At 30.4% G+C, this 22,401-nt stretch overlaps 1 protein-coding gene across 2 annotated transcripts; it reads left to right on the top strand.

The window, feature by feature from the left end:
• The first annotated feature begins 11,236 nt into the window (after positions 1–11,236).
• Positions 11,237–15,516, top strand: LOC149224704 (CRIB domain-containing protein RIC4-like). Of its 2 annotated transcripts, none has more exons than XM_089383595.1 (6): positions 11,237–11,378; positions 11,466–11,731; positions 12,311–12,436; positions 12,521–12,627; positions 14,278–14,383; positions 14,819–15,516. In XM_089383595.1, the coding sequence occupies exons 2-6, from the start codon at positions 11,530–11,532 to the stop codon at positions 14,965–14,967; spliced, it is 690 nt and encodes a 229-aa protein (XP_089239721.1). In that variant the 5' UTR covers positions 11,237–11,378; positions 11,466–11,529; the 3' UTR covers positions 14,968–15,516. The 2 variants fall into 2 exon arrangements, with proteins under 2 accessions (XP_089239721.1, XP_089239722.1); XM_089383596.1 differs by having other exon boundaries at positions 11,248–11,266.
• The last annotated feature ends 6,885 nt before the right edge of the window (positions 15,517–22,401 follow it).

Raw genomic sequence — 22,401 nt, 5'->3', positions numbered from 1 at the left:
TGATACTATCTCTCAGAGAAAGGATGAAAGACAGAAGGCCTAAGGAATTTATGTGGGGTGACAATTATAGGGTGATTCTAATGAAAGAAAGAGAAGGAATAAGATTATATTAACCTAAAAATTGGAAATGGGGGGGTTAGGTGACATATGTGGATAAGGGATAATGTCAGTGGATGATGTGACACATATTAGTATGGATTTTTCATGAAAACAATGTTATATATGGTAATTTTGGGTTATGAAAAGCATGGGAGTTGAAATAGATGGGTTTAGGATTATCACAATAATGGAGGTCCCAAAAACTAGCCAAGGACATAGTGTGCATCCCATGTGACACGCATAATCTAATAAGTGAAAACATAGGAGGAAACATACACTAACCTAAATTCTTCACTTTCCTGAAGTTAATGTATGATAATATATATTTAGTATGAATACAAAAGAAAAAAAATGCATCAATAGGGATTTTTTGTAAGTATGGGAGGGAATATGCCAATAGGGAGTTGATTTCAGTGTGGGAAACAACATACATCAACACAAGGTCATAGATAATTCCAAAAAGACAAATTACAAAGATGTATATGTAGAGGAAAATAAAGTGGGGGGGGGGGGGGTGGGTGGAGAACACCACTATAGAAGGGGATTCATAACTATTGGCCATGGAACATAAATAACTAAGGGGGCATCTCAAGAGAGAGACTAGATAAGGAATAGCTGATCAGATATAGGGGGAGGTTATCTTGAGTAGGGTTGTACCCAACATAATGACATAAATGGGCCCTATTTATTAATGATGTGACTATAACAAAGAGAAATCAAAAGGAATTGAAAAATGGGAAAATATTTCCCTAATAATTCAGGAGACAAACATAGGGTAGGTGGGGAAAATGGGTTAGAATTATAGGGGAGGAAGAAGGTGAGGGGAGAGATATGGAAGGCTAAGTGCTACTATGTAAAAGTAACCCAAAGCTAAAATAAAAAGTTCCAAGTTGGAAAAAATAATGTTCCCATTAGGAATCAAGCTCCATTGAGCTTGATATATCCATGTTAAAACACATACCATTTTTTATGTTAGCAAAGGTCAATTAGGGCACTGATAGAAAGTTGAGAAAAGGAAGGAAGGAAAAGCGAATGTGAGAAAGAAGAGGGTTACCTAGAAAATATCAATTTGTTTGTAAAGGGGAACAAGAAAAAGGGTAAGAGGACAACAAGGGTGTCCTTGGGATCAACCACTTATCATATTTAGGGTGTTGTAGAGGAGGTTCACTATCTAAGTATTAAGAGGTCATATTGAGGGATATCATAATAAAAATACTAGGATTAAGGGAATTATAAGGTACAACACTTCATGCTTGTGATGAAGGTTGCACCATGAAGTCTTTTGATGCAGCCTTGCGTTATGTTGGCATGTGGGGAGGGGGTTGCGGTATGACATCAAATGGTTGAGAAGGAGAAACTTGTCTTGAAGAATCGCTAGTTTGAGATGTATTAGTTTGATTATTGCATTGTTGAGAGGTAGGAACATGGATTAAGTGAGATCTTAAGCCTTTCTTGAAAGAAGAAGAGTGCTTCTTTTGAATGAGATGACATTCATATATGTTGGGAATGTTGTTATAATGATATGTGTACAACTTGTTTGAGTTAGGGAAAAGGTTAGAACCCAAGTCTCTTTTATAAGTCATATGAATACTTGTCTTAGAAGAGAACACCTCATGGTTCCCATGGTATATGGACAAATAGATGCAGGGATTTGAAGGTGGGGATATTAAAAGAAAGGATGGAGATTTGGTTTAGTCAAATTGTTGAGGAAAGTTATTCTTGATAAATTCTTTAAGGTTTGGAAAATATTTCAAGTTATCACATATAAGAATGAGCTGGTCACATGATCTACATGGGATAGCCAGTGTATGTTTCCTTAGCTAAGAGAAGGAAAAGTTTTATGATAAATGTGTGATGGGTGTGGTACGTTTGCTTGGCTAGGATAGGTAAAATTTGTATAACAAACTTTTTTAGGAAAAAGGAAGGGTGTCATGTTGGGAGAAAGTGGTGGATATCCTCCATGGTTATCTAGGTTCACAAAGTATGGGGTAGGTCCTCCAATGTTACAATGTTAGGTTGGAGTTTTCATATGAGTACTTGGATTACTACTAGGATACATGCTAAGGATACTCATATAAGTGGGGTGTGATACATTGGACATGTTTTGGAATAGAGGTATTTAACCCATATGCATAGAACTGGGCATAACACACTCTAAACCAGGTAAGAAGAGGACTCTATTTATAGTCCAAAAGGAAAGGAAAGAGAGGGGGTAAAAGGGAGGAGACAAGATAAGAACTTTATATATAGTTTGAATGGAATGGAAAGAGATGGGAAAAGGGACAAGGAAGCATTTGCTCAAATTAGGGAGGGGTTGATGTGAACTCTCTGATGGAGTCACCAAAATGCAGTAAACAAACATGTTTGTGCTAGCATGCATAGTGCAAGAATAGAGTTTGCACACACCCAATAACACACTAATAAAGGATGAAAAGAGGAAAGTGGAGTTGCCACACAATTTTAGGTCTAAATTAAGAAGGCCTAGAGTAAGACAAAATAGGATAGAAATAGGAGGGAAAGCCATTAGATTAATTAGGATAGATCTTATTAATAATAACTTATGATTATAGATGATTAAGATAATTGGATTAGGTTTTAGAGTAGGTTTTACCAACAAATTTGCATAGAAAAACATGATAATTAACTAAGGTTAATTAATTGGCAATTCCTTCAATAATTTAGAAACCTCGATGCCAGAAGTGGAAAGAGATTATGGAATAGAAACCACCCGAATTTATTTCTCTAGAAAATGAAGCTCTTTTTCTTGAATTGAAGAATTGTGATCTAGTGCTCTAAGAGTGATCCACATCCTAGTATGATTTGCAAAGTCAACTCCAAACTCTTACAACACAGGGCTCACCATAATCTCCAACACAAGGATATATGTGCAATATAACTAATAAAATATATATCTACTATTTTAAAGATAAATTATTGTATGTATAATAGATAGGCCTTTTTCCCTTAGAGGAGACGACACCTCCCTTGCCCTGTCTGTAACAAAATCTCTCTTGAGGTTTTATGGTTAAAAATTTCAATGTATGAATGGAGCTATGGCAATTAAAATGCTCTAGTATAAGTCAATCAAACCTACAATATTGGAACTAAGCTAGCCAAAGAAGTAGTTATATAGGTGTGGGATATTATAGTTGCAAGTATCCCTAGAGGCTTCAATAATGAGATCAACAACTAATTGAAATGCGCATATGAAATTAAGGTTTTCCGAAAATAAAGAGAAGAAGAGTTCAAGACTTCAAGTGTGTTTACAAAGAGGAATATAACAGTGTATATAAGAAAAGGAGCAACCTCAAGGAATAAGGGAATGTTGGGTTAGCCATTAAGGTACTTTGGTCATACAAAACCATCATATGACATCATTTTGTTATGATTTTGGTTTTTACAGTTCCACAATTTTTTAGATCCAAACGGCCCTCTATTATGCAACTTGTGAATTAATAGTTGTGATACCATAAAAGAATCTTCAATATAATAAATGGAAATATATCACGATATTTATGGGGTTTAAGAAAAAATCACACTATAAATAATAAGTAGCAAATGAGTTAAGGAACCAATTTAAGGGATCTTAAATGATTATGGAAATAGGTCAGAGAGTTTACACCCCAACTAGAGTCATGAAGTTAAGGAATGCCCTAGATAAGTTTTCAAGATATCAAAATAAGTCAAGCTAGAGAGCAAGAACTAAAGAAAAAAAAAAAGATAAGAACCTAAAATACCCACCTAAATGCTAAAATTTTTACTAAAATCCCACATTTATGATAAAATGAGAGAATTCATGAAAATGATTTGTCATGTTAAAACAATAATTAGATGATATATTTTCATCTCTAAATAAGTCTTTCATAAATCCAATACAAAAGTAAACTATGTAGGATATCTTTCGATAAATTAACATATAAATTTAATAAATTATATTAAATAATCCATTAATTTATAAAATTTCAGTCATGATAAAAAAAATTTAAATCCTAATACAATGTAAATGTAAATATTTAAAAAGTGATACAATATGAAAATACAAACCAGCCATTAAATATATATTTCTTCACTAACTTTCTTGAGCATTAAAATTTAGATAGTAAGTGGCATTGAAATCATTGAGAAAGCTATACCATTCAATGTCAAGAATGAACTTTAAATAGTGTGACATAAAGTATAATATCATATGAAAAAAAGGATATATTTGTCGGTTTCTTTTATTTCCTAATACATATTATTTGTCGGGTTCAATCTTTTCTTCTCCATTAACGAATTTGACGGAGTCATTAATATTATTGTTTACATTATTGTGGAAAAGTCTTTCATAATTTATGCAAGGAATTATGTTAAAAAAATATTTTATAATTTAGTGGAAGAATTATGTTAAAAAGTATTTTATAATATAGTGGAAGAAATATATTAAATTATTATTTTTATATATTTAAATAAAATATATTATTTATATATAATGAAATTTAATATAATAAGATATTATATTTAATATTTAAACGAATATAGTTGACTTTTAGTAGCACAAGTGATTGAGAAAAGATTTTATTAGTTTAAGAAAAAGTTTTGTTAATAAAATGGTTTCTGTTCACACTTCACTAGATTGATAAATACGTGAGAAAAAAAATTATTTAATTTAATTTAATTTAATATATATATAAACACATGCTTATCTTACTAAGAAAGTACCATTTAAAACATGTAATAATTATGCTTTATTATAAATTAAAAGATATCACTAAAAGGAAAAGGATAAACCAAGAGTAGTTGAGAGAAGAAAAGAGAAAGAGGAGGTGTAGTTGGGAAAGAAAAGTACGAGAAGATTTGGTGTAAAATATTTTTTTAATGAAATAATTTATTAATTAATTATATAATTTTGTTTTATTTTATATTTTAATAATTATTAGGTTAAGTGTTATTAAAATGAAATATTTTATTAATATTAATTAAATTATAAGTGTGTATGAGATAAAATGTTTATTAAAATTGTTTTTATTTTTAATTAAATTTACTATTTTTATAAAAAACATTATTTTTATTTAAGTGAGGATGGTATAGGATGTCTAATTTGGATTAGATTATTGGGAAATAAAAGAAGAGGTCATCTTGTTGAATAAGGATAATATTAAAAATATAGAGAAATTGTGGAGTGATAAAAATTTGAGGAAAAAAGAAAAGTAAAATACTATAAAAAAGTGATCTACCTAAATTTTGAAATAAAAAATATCAGTGTGTTTTCATTAGTGTAAACAAAAAAAATAAATGATGTTAAAATAATAAAAAAAATCTCATGAACTTCATAGTGATTTCCCAAATATTATGGGATGTAAACAAGAAAATAAATGATGTTAAAATAATAAAAAAATCTCATGAACTTCATAGTGATTCCCCAAATATTATGGGATGAAAAAATATCTTACTTTGAAATAATAAAAAGTTTAAAAATAAAAATCACTTTCTTAACTTGTTCAACTTTATTTATATTTAATTTAAATTTCAAGATATGTATTTAATTATTAACCTTTTTGATTGGTTGAATTAACAAAATTATGATAATCTTAGAACAAATAATACTTTTTAAATATAAAAATAATATATATATAGATATTAATAGTATTTTCTTAAACTTATAAACCATTTTTATTTTAATAAATATTAATACTAATAATCATCATTAATAAAAAATTGTAATAATAATTAATATAAAATATTCTTTATAGAGATGGGAATTTGCTTTGGTAGTAAAGAGGGTGGTGGTATTCATGTTTGAGATTATTCGATTCTCTTTAATGAATGCTAGCTTTTCATGGACCCTTACACTAATGCACCGAAAAAATATTGCACATCAAATAAAAAATATTCCACATCAAATAAAAAATTAGTATGAGGAGTATTGATTTTGATTTATATTATTAATTTGGAGTAGGCCCATGTTAAGGGGAGTAGGTTTATGCTTTTGTCGTGGAGCCATTAGAAAATGTGAAACCACTATGTGACCCCTCATTGTCAAGGTCAATGAGCCCATGGTTTGCTAAGTCACTTCATCAAATAAAAAAATAGTATTTAAAGTATTGTTTCTATTATTAGTTTGCAGGGATTTAAGATCGAGCCAAAAAATTTGGAGGCCCATCACCATGTTGAGAGAAGCAGGTTACACTATAGGTTGGGCAGCACATTGGAAAATGAGCACATCACTACGTGACCCTTAGAAATGAAAATCAACGAATTGATGATTTCATAGGAACCACAGGTAGAATTAATGAGAGAATTAAAATGAGTTTTAATGGGAAGTTGTGGATTTATATGTATTGAAAAAGATAATAGAGGACTTTGTAAGAAGGTTTAGATCTAGTATATGATGGAAGAGGTGAGATGGATATATATTTAGTATGTACGAGAGTAAATGAATTATAAGTGGAAATAATTAAGGGAGGTAAAGATGGTTTTATGAGAATGTATAATCTGGTGTAGGATAAAGATGGTAAGATTTTGGTGATAAGGTTAGGATATTATTGGGGTTGGTAAGAAGGTTTAGATCTAAGTGGGAGAAAATGATCTTATAATGCAATTAATGAAGAAGGTAAGATGAGTTTGGTGAGAAGGTCTAGATATATTATATGTGAGACGTTGAAATAGAGGATGTAAGATGGTTTTTCTTTGAGGGTTTTGATTTATATGTGATGGAGGAGGTAAGATAAGTTTGGTGATAAGTTTATGATCTAGTGCATGTGGGAATTGATGAACTATTTGTGAAACTAATGAGGGGATAAGATAGGTTTGGAAAGGAGGTGTGTGTCTAGTGCATATAGGAGAAAATAAATTATCAATGGAATTAATGAAGGAGGTAAGACAAGTTTGGTGAGAGGATTTAGATCTATTTTATGGGAATTAATTGACCACTAGTAGTATTAATAAAGGAGGTAAGATGAATTTTGTGAGAATATTTGGATCTAATTCATATGGGAGTAATGAACTGCTAATGGAACTAATAAGGGAGATAGGACGATTCTCGTGATAAGTTTTATACTAATATGTGTAGGAGTGGATGAATCAATAGAAAAACTAATGAATGACATAACATAGGTGAGGTGAGAAGGTCTATATCTAATGCACATAGGAGCAAATGAATCTCTTGTGGAACTAACGTTCAAGAGATAAAATGGGTTTGGTGAGAAGTCCTAGATATAGTGCATGTAGGAGTAGATGAATATGGAGTAAGGACGTAATAGCAATTCTAATCAATACCGATGAAAATATGGCCATTCTAAAGTCATAACCTTGAAACCTTAGCTACATAAGGGATCTCCATTGAATGTAAGCTTCTTTAGTTTCTATTTTAAAATCTAAGCTTTCCTACTTACAATGCCCAATATTCCATTTAACATAGATATATTAACCCTTATCATTAGAGCGTATCTAGGTCATAGTATTCAAAACCAAAACCAGTGACTGGACCAGTCCACCTAATAAACTGGGTTTCAAATCGGAACCGATTAGATCTTATGAACTAGTTTTAAAAAACTACATGAAATAATTAAATTTTAATGAAAAAAAGGTATTTTTAAGATTTAAAACTATGATTCCAAATCAATAGAAACAAAATATGCAAATTTTTCTCATCTATATACCATGTAAAGGTGAATATATCAAAATGGCACCGAGTGCAATACATATCAATACAAAATACATAATCAATGTGGCTATAAATGGCCTCTAGATTCCAAAAGAAATGCTACAAGTTATGGGGCCCCTAGCCTACTACAAGTCTACATATCAGTGATCAACATTATCACTTCTCATCATGATCAAACTCAGTTGGTTGAGTCTTGATTCTCAAACTTTTCAATTGTTTGAGTCACAAACTTCTCAGTTGGTTGAGTGACTTGAGTCCCAAAATTCTGAAGGTATGCTACCCTAATATGCCCTATTACTTCATTTGCCGCTCTACATGGATTTACATGGTCTACTATCTTATCCAAGTTTTGCTTGAACCTATTAATACCCACTTGTTCAATATATTTTTGGCAATATTTGCAAACCATTTTGCCATCAATCATATCACAATGAACCTGGATGCACTATCCTTGTCTTTTGGAGGCATGGTGGGTGCATGGTGGCTAGTACTCAGCCCAAACTCTTTGTTTTTCCACTACTCCAACAAAAACTCAACACTCTCCAAGCTCACAATGAAGCTCACAAAAACTCCAAATGAGATGTGTGAGGCAAATGAGAGGGGAGACATCCTTTTAAAGGCTTGGAGGGGTTGTTTTTGGAGGGAAACAACCCCTAGTTTCCCTCAAAACCACTTGAAAAATTGTGAAACAACCTTCCATGGGGTCCACAACCAACCTAGAAATAAATCGATCGGTTTATGGCCAGCCATACCCAAAAAACACACCTAGCCCTAGATGACCCAATTTCTCAACCAGTTTGAACCAGCTAGTTTTAAATATTATGATCTAGGTTTATATGCATTTTATTTGAAACAAGTTTATCTTGTAATATTTCTTGAATATTATATGGAGTATAAAGTATGTCAAAAGAAGTAGTTACTTGAAGTTGAATAAATTTCTTAGGTACAACTACATGATTCAACTCTTGAAGTAGTTCATATAAAACTATTAATTTTATATAACTGAGTATGTGAATTGTAGAAAACATGAGAAGAAATCGAAAGATCAGAATTATTAAGACATAATGAAGATGATTATACAATAAATATATCCAAGTAATGTGAGGAGGATTGCGAGGAATGACATATGGACAAATTTTCATGTATGGTAAAAAAAATACTTTTCTACTTATCTTCGATGAATTTACTCCATATGAAGTGACCATCATTGAGGGAAGCCACAAGAAAATTATGCCATCTAGTTTTTTATTTAGTGCTCCCTCTAGATCAATAACTAACCTTTTGTATCTATGTGGATGATCTTTTGGTTATGGATGACATAGTATCTTGGTGGAAAGATGTTTGGATCCATATGACCATGGTGATAATATTTAACAAAATCCTCATGTCTATTCATCAATTTCATGTGTGATTAGTTGGGACGCAACATGCACACTTGTACTTAGGATATAATATTATGTAATCCTTTCTTGGATGACTTCATTGTCAACATTGAAGAAAACATTTATACTTGATAGTTGGATTTTTGGATGCATTGCTTGGATGACTTCATTCTTAGTGTGGAGTGTAGTACTTATACATGGGACCTTGGTTTATGGATGAGCCCTTTATGGACACACTTCTTGGACTACTTCACTCTTAAGGTTGGGGTCAATGCCCATACTCAAGACGTTGGCTTATGGAGATACAGCATAGATATAAAATTTTAGAGCAATGTGTTTCAAAGGGGATGACATGGTGGAATCCCCCCTAGTGATGTAATGGGGTCCATAATGGTTAATAATATTATAAGTATGGTGTTCATTTAATGTAATGTATACAAAGTTTGTTATGTTAGTTATTATTAAATAATCCATACTAGGCAGTTTTCATGCGATAAATGTAATATGGCCTATTCATAGCATAGGCATCAATAGTGGTTAAAATTTAGGTTTTATAAATGAATAATGTTTGAGTCGTCCTTATTGGATTTGTTAAGTATTGTGATTGTATTTGAGCATTAGTTCATTGGGAGGTTGCCCTTGAATAGGAAAATGAACAAGAGTTTATCTTTCCATAAAATGATTACCGTACCTTCTTAACTTACCTTAATGGTTTTGGATTCAATGAAGTAAAATGAATTTTTATCATATTCTTAGTTATGTTCCTTGTTATTCATCTTCAACACTAAGAAACATAATAAAACCACTAGTGTAACTAAAGAAGGGAAAACATGTCCAATGAGAATATTTTGATGAATTGCATGTGGTAGTCATGGACCATAGGTGGAACTAATGAAAAACCTAAAACAAGTTTGTTGAGAAGGTTTAGATCTAATGTGTGTGGGAGAAAGTGAGGGAGGTAAGATGAGTTTGGTGAGAACATATGGTTATAGTGTGTGATGAAGGAAATCTTAAGATGGATTTTGTAAGGTCTAGATGTAGTGTATATGGGAGTAAATAAAATAGTATTGAAACTAATGATGGATATAATATAGGCTTGGAAATATGACGTCCGGGAGAATATGAATAACTCTTGGAACTAATGAAAGAGGTAATATGGGTTTGAGGAGAACATGATCTAGACCAATAGTGGAACTAATGATTTGGTGAGAAGGTTTAGATCTAGTGGAGTGAATGAACTTTGAACTGATGAAAGAGGTAATAAGACTTTGGTGAGAAGGATTTAGTTTGTGATGAAGGAAGTAATACAATTTTGGTAAGAAGGTTTAGATCTAGCACTTGTGGAAGCAATTACCACTTTTCATGGATGGTTGACTCTAAAGGTATTAATTAAGTTCACAATAATGGTGAATGTTATAAAAGAGGTAAGATGAATTGAAAGAAGAAGTTAGATTTAATGCATGTGGTAATACTAATGATTAATTTATAAAGATATCGTTTTAGCTAATAATAATAAGTAAATCAAAATTTAAAACTTTCATTTTCTCTTTTAAAAATGTTTTTTAAACTTATAATAATGAGAAAAGTCCATTCTCTTGGAAATAAACATTTCTAGTTAGAGCTTAACCATATTCACACTAGATACTCGATGGGTTATCACTTGCTATTCAAAAAAGAGAAAGGAAAGAAGCAATATATGACCGAATGATGTATTCGTACCCTTCAAGCAATGGACTGATATTCCAATAACTTCAATCTTAGACGAGGCTTTAAGAAATGATAAAGACCCCACCTTACTAAACATGAAAAGCAAAGGTTGGAAAAATTAAAGGCAAAGCAGAATGGGGGTATAGAAATTTGGCCCTTTTGTAAAAGAAAGGACCCATGGGCTGACAGACCAAACTCGTGTGATAAAGCATTTGACCAAATCTAATAGCTAAATGTTTGATTACTTCTACCCAAACCTTGCTGTTATTATTAATGCTAATGATAGAGGTTGATATTTTGCTGTATATGATGATTATACCTTTGCCCTCACGCTAAGCTACGCAATTTTGATGGTATCTGAGTCATTTGGACGCCATACATTAACCACGCTGTTTACAACTGTTATCCATTTCATAATTTTCGCCATGGAAGTGAGGTATTAAAAAACTTGCACAGTAGAAAGTGAATTAGGAATTGCCAAGGATTGATGTCACTCGTATGTCTATTCAAATTAGTTTTTGAAACTGACTACACAGATCCAGATCGAGGTAGTTTTAAGACAAGTAAATCTAGTAGAGAGTATATAGCTTATAAGGGCTAGAAGCTTGAAACTCATCTGAGTTTTTTGTTTGCAGATGTGGGCAATATAGACCTCAAGTATGACAGCAATTGGATATATATTCAGGAGTGGTGCTTGAAATGAGAGAGCGTCTCGAGAGAATTGCAGTCATGCCATTTACAATTACGTGTGCTACTCCTTCGAGTATTGCAATCAAGGAACCTCAGCGTATCAGAAAGCCCTCCAGGGAATCGATTCCCTGTTCGCCTGCTAAGAAGTCTGAATTCAAGTATGGAAATGCTGCAAATCGCTCGTTAGAGCCGAGCAAATCTCTTCAGAAAGGTGATTAGTTGTTCATATTTATGAGTTCTTTTAAACACAGTTGGGTTTTTTCAAATTATGTAGATATTTTATCTGGCGTTGTGTGAATGGGTTGTCTGTCAATTTGGCTAGGTGTCTGGTTAGAATTTCCTGGATATTTTGCTGGTTCTTTAGAGAAGGTATTTAATTAGGATGTGTCAATTGGGTTATATTGGGTGGTTGAGTTTATTAAGGTATTCAATTATCAATTGGGTTTATGTGGGATGGTTAGACCTATGAATATTGGTTTTAAGTTTTCAGAATTTTTTAATATACTCTAAGGTTAGGGTGGTACTAACAACCTCATTTTTGTCACTGGACTTGCAGAGAAACTAATTTCTTTTCTAGAAAAAAATATTAACAACCTCATTTTTGCCACTGGACTGGCAGAGAAACTAATTTCTTTTCTAGAAAAAAAGATATTAATAATAATGCATAAATGTAGGAAGTATCCTTGAAAGTATTTTTAGTATAAAATTTATGAATAAGATTCATGGATTGCAGAACAGATCTATTTTTAAATGGTTTCTTCCTGTTTTTTTTTGCTCATCTGACTTGCAGAACAGTCTGTCTCTCGGTCACCTGCAGTCGAAAGTTCCGTGTTTACATTTTCTCTTTCAAAATCTCATATATCCAGCAAGCTGCAGAGATTGATAAAGAGTTTCAGAGCGCTCTCCCAGCTTTTTGGTGAGGGGATATGATCATGGTTATCTATGTTTTCACCTTCTATTATTAAAAAATTGATATTGATCTCTGAATGTTGCTCTGTAGTTTACAAGGATGAGGAGGAGGAAGAGATGCAGATTGGTTATCCCACAGATGTCAAGCATGTTGCTCACATAGGCTGGGATGGCCCATCTGGAACTGGTAAAAGCTGGGTATGTATTCATGAACAGAGAAATTGTTGATATCTTACCATTTTTTTTTTAAAGAAAAACAGCGTTAGATATACATGAATTTCCTTCGTGAATATAATGAACATAAAAAATTAATTCTATTGTAATAACTGGCCATGTTGCTATCATTAAATTCACAGCAAATTAATTGAGATCTTGCATGATTAGTATTTGTGGAGCACAGGTCAGTTTTGAGCACTTGGATATTTTTCATAGAAAATACTTAAAATCTTGTATAATAAGTAATCTGTGGAATAAAGATGTTGTCTGTGCTCTGGATAAAATGCAAAGGAAAAAAATTGATGTTATATAAATAATAAAGCGTAATGAGTAATCTGTGGAATACAGATCAGTTCTCTTTTATGTGCTCTGGATAAAATGTAAAGGGAAAAAGTTAATATTATATAACTGTTAAAAGATACTTTATATTGGGCATAGTAAAATAAAGAGATGGGAAATTTTCACATAATTAATTTAATATTTTATAACTATTTGCCCCGTGTATGGTTTACTTTAATCTGTTCCACTATTCATCCCAAAAAATTAAAAAATACTTACAGGAGATTTTAATACAATTTATAATCTGAAAGATCCAGATTAGATTTTTTTATTCTGTAATTTAATAATTAAAATAGATTTAATATAAAAAAAGGAGTAATTAATATAAAACTTTAATCGTGTTGAGGAATTTTTATCATAATTATATTTTTTAATATAAGTAAATATGTATTAATTTTTATTTTAAAATTAAAAATAAAAAGTTTCAATTTAATATAGTTAAACATACATCAGTTTGAGATATGGTTTCCAGGATAATTACATTGAAATTTATTTGAAAGGTAAGTGTGGTTCAGACCATAAGATGAAGAATTAGACCAAGAAACAATCAATTTGACCAAAAAAACACAGCTATAATTGATTGGGCAACAACTATATTTGACCTAATCAAAATTTAGGAAAGAATTAAAATTATCTATCCATTTTCTTAAAATATAAATAAAAGAAAAAAAAATGGTTATAATATTTTATAATTGAATTAATTTAAATCATTTTCATTTAGTACAGGATGTTTGTGGTTTAGAATTATTTTATGAAAATGGTGTAATTTTTTAATTTTTATTATTAAATTAATACAATTTTCAATTATATTTTTAAATAGATAAATAAATTTTATATTATATTAAATTTTATAAATAAAATATTCAAATTTTCATTTTCAATAAATTTCAAACCAATGTAATTAAAAAATACCATGGATGACTACCTTTAAAATAGGTCGAAAAAGGTTGTCCTCTTTTCTTAAATTTACTATACTTCAGAATCTTAAATGTGTTTTTAACTAATCAGTTTTCTTCAATTTATAATTGCCAATTTTATAAATAAATATGATTGCTGAGAATGTGGCACTTGATCATAGATCATGGGTTTAGAACGATCAACATCATCATTATAGTGGGGTTTCAAGATCCTTCCTAATAATCTAACAAGTTCAGAATCAACGTTAGAATTATGGTGTGAATTTATTAAAATCCCCATTTTTTTTCAAATTTAGTGCATGCAATAATATTTTCTAAAACATAATCCAAAAGGGATTAGCATTGTACTAATGAAGAATCATAAATGTTTATACAGATGGGTGACTTAACCGGAACCGCTGATCGTCCATCAGATTTCGAACAACCTCGGTGTTCAAGCTGGATGGAGGATTCTTCATCTATTCCTACTTGGGCTTCACATGGTCAGTCACATTTCCTTTATAACAATGTAGGTTTTCACAGTTAGAATTCATGTTATTTATTAATTGTTTTTTCAATAAATTATATGGTCTATAAGTAATGTTCAGAATTTATTGTCTATGATTAATGTTTTTATTTTCAATAGACCCTCCACCTACCATCAAAATAAATGAAAAAAGAGATTTCACCAGAAACATGAAACTCTTCCTACCTGCAACACAATTTTTTGCTGAACAATTGATTGACAACAGGAATAGTAACTTCCATTAGATTGACCAGAGTCATTCCCCCAACTGCATAGCAGTTTTCTACTGGACAAGATTTGTTGACACCAAATGTATTATGTGTGTGATGTGATCTGCAGACTTGCATAGCAGTTTTCTACTGGACAAGATTTGTTGACACCAAATGTATTATGTGTGTGATGTGATATGCAGACTTGTTGGGAACTCTTGGGCTCTCTGCAACAAACCATCATCACGCTGATGCTCCTCAGTTTAATGTTTTCAAAGCAGCTGATGCAAAGGCGCAGAAATCCAAGCATATGCCAACCGAATCAAAACAAAGAAAGACAAATCCTTCATGATTTAAACATTCTTTTCCATTTCTCATGATGAGTCATACCACCTGCACCTTCAATAACGATGTCATGGTTTTGTTTAGTGGGAATATGATCCCACCTGCACGTTTGGTGACAGATTCATTTTAAATTACTATGTATATATTGTCTGGTGTTACAGATTGGATTGATGTTAGGCTTACTTCATCATTACAAAGGATGATGTAACAAAAAACTGAGGTGGGGATAGTTGAGGCTGGTGACCCAATTCTATACGAGTACCTCTGGCTTGCTTGCTTCGATTGGAACAGATATCAGGAAAGGCATTGAGTGCCTCTTTGAATGGAAGTTATAAAAATTATTCATGACCATTTGTGTTTGACAGAATATATGGACATTGTAGATATGTATTGTTTAGTGTGACAGATTATATGGAGATTGTAGGTATGTACTGTTTAGTGCGAGTGGAATTTTAGATTTCATATTATTTTCAGAGAATGGACTCTCTTTTCTCTTTTTGTGAAAGCTTAATTTATTTTTTCCTTTGTCTAATGATAATGTTGATCCATTCTTTAATTTTTTTTTTGTGTTGGTCTATCACTTCTTCACATGTGTACTGCTCTCCGAGGCCTATAATATAATAAAAATGAAGTGGAAAGGTCTCGGAAGAGTGGAAAATATGGTTGATGTGTCTTACTTAATGCTAATATTTATGCATATAATATTATTAACCAACCTGCTCGTTCCTTTTCAATCATTTTATTTGGAATATCACTCTCTGTACATATGTACAATTATCAGAGGCACATAATATTATAAGCAAAGAGGTGGAAATTATTGTTGAGTTGTCCTAAATCATACCAATAATTATGCATATAATATTATTAACAAAGAGGATGAAAAGTATTGTTGAGGTGTCCTGCACATAATTATAATCATTATAATCATAACAGTAGAAAAGTTGAGATGATTCTCCCATGTGATTAGACTTGTATGGTATCATACATATCGAGTCAGGCTTGATCTTTATCAGCTTTTGATTACAAAAGGTACATTGAAATCTAAGAATATCTAGATGTGTGTTGTGTTATGTATAAAAAATGATTTACTTTTCACCATTGTTTTGACTTTACTTCATTATTTTGACTTAAGTTTTGCTGGTTAATAATGGGTTCGTTTTCCAAGAGAGAATCTTACCATATAGTCTCTTCGTTTTACCAGGAATGAACAATTCAAAGATGCAATTTCACCGCATTTAATAATTTTACTTTCTTAATATTCATTTTCATTTAATACCTAATCTTTCATTTTCATCTCATATTGAAGTGATGGATGAAAAGAAAATGAAATGATAAATTGATGGATGAAAAGACAATGAAATGATATTTATCATTTCAAATAGATATGTATTTACATTTATCATTATAATTAAAATTTCATTTTTCTTATTTTTTTAATATTATTAATTTTAATTTTTTTATTAAAAAAGTTTTTATTAAAATTATTATTTTTTTAATTTTTATTAAAATGTTGTTCATAATTAATATTTATTAAACAGCATGGTGTTTTAAAAAAATTTAAAATAATATATTATTGAATTTTTTTAACATTTTATTTACATGTTTTAAAAGTATTAAGAAAAGTGTTATAAAATCACTATAATTTGTACTAATTGAATACAGGTATAAGATAGACAATTTAAGAAAAAAGTGATTTTCAATCCTCTTAGTGTTATAAAGTTGAAAGATTCTTTGATCCGATGGTGTTTCACTATAATGCTCATGAGAATTAGTTCTTTAGTTTAACAATGTTTTTTTTCTTCATATTACTCAAGAAAAAAAAATGTTTTCGATTTTTTAGATTGGATTTGATCACCTTTTTATAATGTCTTTCTTTTTTCCCTCTAACTCTATATCATTCCAGAATTTCTCCTTAAATTTTGATGTAATAATATTTTTTATATTTTCCTTATTTTGCAAAATGAACTTATCATTTATCATCCAAATAAATTACTTGTAGGTTAGTTGATAATAAGGCAAATAGTTAATGAGTTAATGAATAATATATTATGAAACTATATTATTAGCAAACAATAACCCATATGTTGGTAATATGTAGTGAATTATTAAGTTAGTATATTAGAAGTTAATAAAATAGAAATCAATTAATTAAAAGTTAGTATTTGATGAATTAGTAATTAGTATACTAGTGAATTAGATAATTAATCAATTTAATTATTATTGTTAACTTTTTAATAGAAATGCCTAATATTGTGATGCAAATAAGTAGTAATTTAATTGGACAAAGAGTAATGTATCTTTACAAAAATCATTATTGTGTGTCTAAATATAGAAAGTGTCAAATCATTCTTCACACTTTATAAAAGACATCTAAAATTAATATTACTCTACATATTGTGTAATACTAATTTAAGCATGTTTGATGAGAGCTTTTCCTTTGAACTATATTAGTGGGATGAGATTCTTAGTTTCCCAAGTCCATGAATTTAATCATTCTATGAATTAGTTCCCCTTCCTTTAGATCACTGGGAGAAAATTTGATTTGACATTTTGTATGTTGAAGCTATTAAGTGATAGTCTTTAATAAAGTTACAAACCATGTTCCCTAACATTTATCCTTTAATTTTCAGCATTTGAATTTGTCTCTTTTGATGCATAAAAGTGTCCATAATTATTGCATTTTGAGATATAAATTGATAATCATTCACTTATACTTTAATAACCTCTCAAAATACATAAAACTTGCTATTAATGTTACAATCCTTATACATGTTGCGTTTTTTATATTTCCTTCTAATTCATAATCCAAAAATTTCACATATACCCGAACACAAAGTAAAATATAAACAATTCCAAAAAACTAAACCAAAATTTCTCAATGAATACAAATAACAAATCAGATTAAAATATCAACCCAAAATGTAAAACACATAATAACAACGACAACGACAACGACAACGACAACGACAACAACAACAACAACAAATTATAACAAAAAAATAAAACAACAAAACAAAACCAAACCAAACTTAGCCTACCCTGATACCCCTATTTCCAAAATTACTTAGTAAAGACTCCACTCAAAAAATATAAAAATTAAAAATTAAAAAAAAAAAATCTAATACTCCAAACAATAGATTAAATTCCAAATAAAAAACATCCCATCAAATTAAAAATCATTATAATCTAAATCTAAATCTAAATCATTAAAAAAAAATAATAATAATAATAATAAAATTCAAAAATACATACTTCCCAAAATTCTAACTAAACCCGAACATCACCAAGTTTTCATACCATATATAATACCTGCACTCTAAACCATTATCCCACCTTTCCCCACATAAATTTTCCAAAGCTTTATAATTTCGACTGATCATAAAGACTACACTAGCGTTATGATACACTTTACATCTTGCCTCCCACACTGTTGTATTAACAAAGTCAAAAGCAGTCGTCTCGAAAATTTACACGTAGGGATGGGAATTGGAGCGAAGATAATTTCACGAGAAAACGTGGAAATGCCACGAGAAAACGATCTCCCGAAGTGATGTTCCACCGAATTTATGTCGAAGACAACCGTGAAAATTGAAAAACAGATCGGCATAAATTAATGTGGACTCTAATCAGAGTATGTATACATTAAAACTCACTATCGTAATTCATTTGTCAAATTAGTGGTGGGAATAATTATTATTAGTTGCGATTCAATAATGTAGTGTGATTTATCACTGTTATTTAAGGAAAATTATGTTATTGAGAAATATCTTAATTTATTTGTCAAATCAGTTGTGGAAACAGTTATTATTGATTATGATTCATTAAATGTAGTGTGATTTATCATTGTTATTTAAAAAAAATCATGTTACTTGAAAATACTTCTGGTGGAGGGAGGTTTTAGCTCCTGCCATATGTCTTTGGATGTTGGGTCATTAAACTGTTTCCTTACATCCTTGGAAAACAAACTCTTAACTAAATAAAAACAATTTTAAGACATACCTAATTTAATATATATTACACATTTCAAAAAACAATTCAAAATAAAATACAATTTAAATAAGTAAATTTTAAGCATTTTAAATAAATAATAATTTAAAATTCTAAAAAATTTAATTTTTAAATTTAAAATAAAAGAAAATAAATTAATATTTTTATATAAGTTGAGGAAAAAATATTATTATTATTATTATTTTATTTAATTAGAATATAGATTATATTTATTTAAAAAAAGGAGCATTGAAATTAACCATTTTTAATTTTGAATGAAATATAATAAAGTTTAAAAATTATACTAAAATGTTCAAAACTTACAGACAAATATAAATTCTAAGTGAGCTTACAAGTGGTTTATTTTACATATTTCCTAAAATGCATATTATCCAAAAATACATATCATTAGTGATATAAAAGAACACTTTGTTTCTCTTTTTGCCTCTCATCATATTGAGGGGAGCTTGTGCCTTCCATTTCTATTGGGCTGTAAAGATGATTTTGAATCATCTCAACTTCGTATTGAATAGTTTGAAATGAGTTTCCAATTCTTTAATTTTTAAAAGCCATGGAGAGAGATTTCATTCGCCAAGTAAGAACTAATTTTCAGAACATATTGTACTTAGAATCTATTGAATGCAACTTTTATAATTTTATAGTAAAAAAATGTTTATTACATTGGCATTGTGTGCAGTGCATCCTAGTTACAGTTTAGAAATTTTAGAGGAAAATACCATTAAAGCATTACAGTTGACTTGATTGATCTCTTCATGGTGGTTTAAGAATTTACAAAGTTTTGTCTCTAACAATAGCATTGTCCATAGTAACTCTACCTTTGAGTATTTTAAGGTCAAGAACAATAGAATCGTTTAGATACCGATTATTAACAAGAGTTTTCCAAAATTTGAGAGATGCAAACCTTAACAAAATTAAAAAAAAGAAACAAGTTATTAGCCTTAGACCATGCAAACCCATGATTTTGACTATCGGAAAAACAATGGGCTTAATATAGGATAAATAATCTATAACCTTTGAACTTTCCCTAAAAAAAACCAACTTGAAATTTTCCAACCAACTTACAATATTTTCAAATGGAAAAAGCCAGTATTTTAGATTGTGCTTTGCTTAATTTTTGAAACTGGAAGATGAAAAAGAAATTACCAACATCTGAGAGGAGCAAATTACCTAAGCCGCAAACTCTTTAGTAAAAGTTTTCTTCAATTCAAATGGCAACGAAGCTTCCCCATCCCACCACCTCCCATCTTCAAACATGATTGTCACAGGTGCACCAAAGGGGACTAGAACCAAAAGGGAAGGAATGAAGATTGGTTGAAGATACTTAGACTTGTACATAAAATAATAAAACACCTATAGAGATCATGAACCAACAAAAATAGAGCCATAAAGTAACCTGAATTTAACCATGGAAAATGACATGACTTGGCCAAATTCAGACAATGGCTATACCAAGGCATTCAATGCATTTAATAGCCACGAGCCTAGTGTAATTTTACATAAGGACCAATTGAAGGGAACTACACCAACTATCTTTCCCAAGGCTTTCCCAACTTGTCACATTGAATTCTTAATGTTGATAGTTGTGCATATTAAGGATCACTTAATTATGAATTTAGGGGATTGTTATAATGTCATAAACCCCACATTTTAATAAATTTCTAACTCTAAGTTCAAACACTAATTTAGTCCAATGATTCACTTCCTCATTGAACTCTCATTTTATATCAAAGAAAAAGACTTTTTTGAATAGATGATCTCGCGTGATTATGGAAAGGACAATTTTTAATTTAGACCCTCTTGGATTGGTTAATCATTGTTCTCCAAAGATCAATAAAGGCATTGCTCCTTCCTCCTTATTTATGACAGACTACACCACAATACATATACTTCAATAAGATTTTATGATATTTGGAAGACCATGGGAGTAATCAATTATCACATTTCTTCTAGGGTCATGAAGAGTACCCCACACTTGCTACTCATTTTACTTGCTACTCATTTTGATAAAAAATATTTTGAATAAATAAAATTACACATATTAATGAGTAAAACTAAAATATCTATATTAAAAATAATAATTTCAACCATTCAAAAATATAATTTTAATAAAAACTGATTTCAATATAGTAAATTAAACAAAATCAAAATCATAAAATATTTCACTTTATAACATTTTATATTTTTAAATAAATATAATAAAAATAAAAATTAGAAAAACACACAAGGCTTTTTTTTTCCGTTTTTCCCCTTGTTTTGTTAGTGACCATATAAATGACTTATAAATCTAAACTATGCTCTAAAAAACCATGACACACAAATATCTACACAACTACAATTGCTATTTAAAAATAACCATAAGCACCTGCACAACTGCAATTGTTATCTAAAGACATATAATGAATATGGAAACTTAACATTTTTATAAAATAAAACCATTAAAATTTAATTAAAACAAGGGGCGCAAGCAGCGGTAGTCCCTACCCGATATGAAATTTTTTAATCGTTTATTAAAGCTTTAGATAGTGATATAATCATGTTCTAGCTTGGGCACAAATATTTGTAGAATTTATTGTTGGAGGTAAGGTGGTACAATGGATGGATGGTGTAGCCGTGTTGGGTGGATTGAGAGAATATGGTTTACAACAACTTGCTTATTTACAATTACAGTGTTAAATGGATTCAATTCACCGAGGTCATTATGAGAGAGATTTAAAAACACCCCATTATGACGAGAACGAAACAACCCTGGAAAGAACAGTAGGCATTCCCACTTGCCTCCTTGACATAATACTTGCCCTAGCGATCAACCCACTTTAATTTGATAGAAGCATCTCACCTTGAGCTTAGAAAATAAGGATTGATTGTTTCGACAACCCACATTGTAGGTAAGGTTGGACATCGGACAAACAATGGAGAGTGAGGTGAGGCAGTTTAATGAACTACTCCCTTTGTTGTGAGATAAGTTCTGTAAATTGCCGAGGGCTATAATAGTTAAAATAAATTGCACACTTGTAAAAAATTGTAATACATGCAGATATTTTAACATACAAAAAAATTTGGCAATTGAATTAAATAGAAATCACCACAATCTGACTCTATGGTGCCATGATTTTTCCACCTATTTACCCCTGTGGGCCCACACGAATTTACCAGTTATCCCTCTTTACCATAACTCTATGCCCAACATGCACTATGCACAAGTGGTGCTTAAATATCTTGAGCCATTGTGTTTATCTATCTGCAATTCGAACCAGGGTGGGCATTGCCTCCTTAAAACGTGCAGCGCTCTTAGATAAACCTTTTTTCGATTGCTTACCGCCCCGAACCAAGAAACTTGAATTCGTCTATTCACCTCTTAGCCTTATACGCAGAAAAAATGTCTCAAATCTGCAATGAACCAAGAAATTTGAATTCTTCTATCAAATCTACACTA

The sequence above is a fragment of the Pinus tabuliformis genome, chromosome Q (genome assembly GCF_031772625.1).
Source record: "Pinus tabuliformis cultivar Carrire ecotype Pingquan chromosome Q, CPIR1, whole genome shotgun sequence".
NCBI lineage: Eukaryota > Viridiplantae > Streptophyta > Pinopsida > Pinales > Pinaceae > Pinus > Pinus tabuliformis.
Note: the sequence above shows the minus strand (reverse complement) of the source record. Positions and strands in the feature narration are given on the sequence as shown.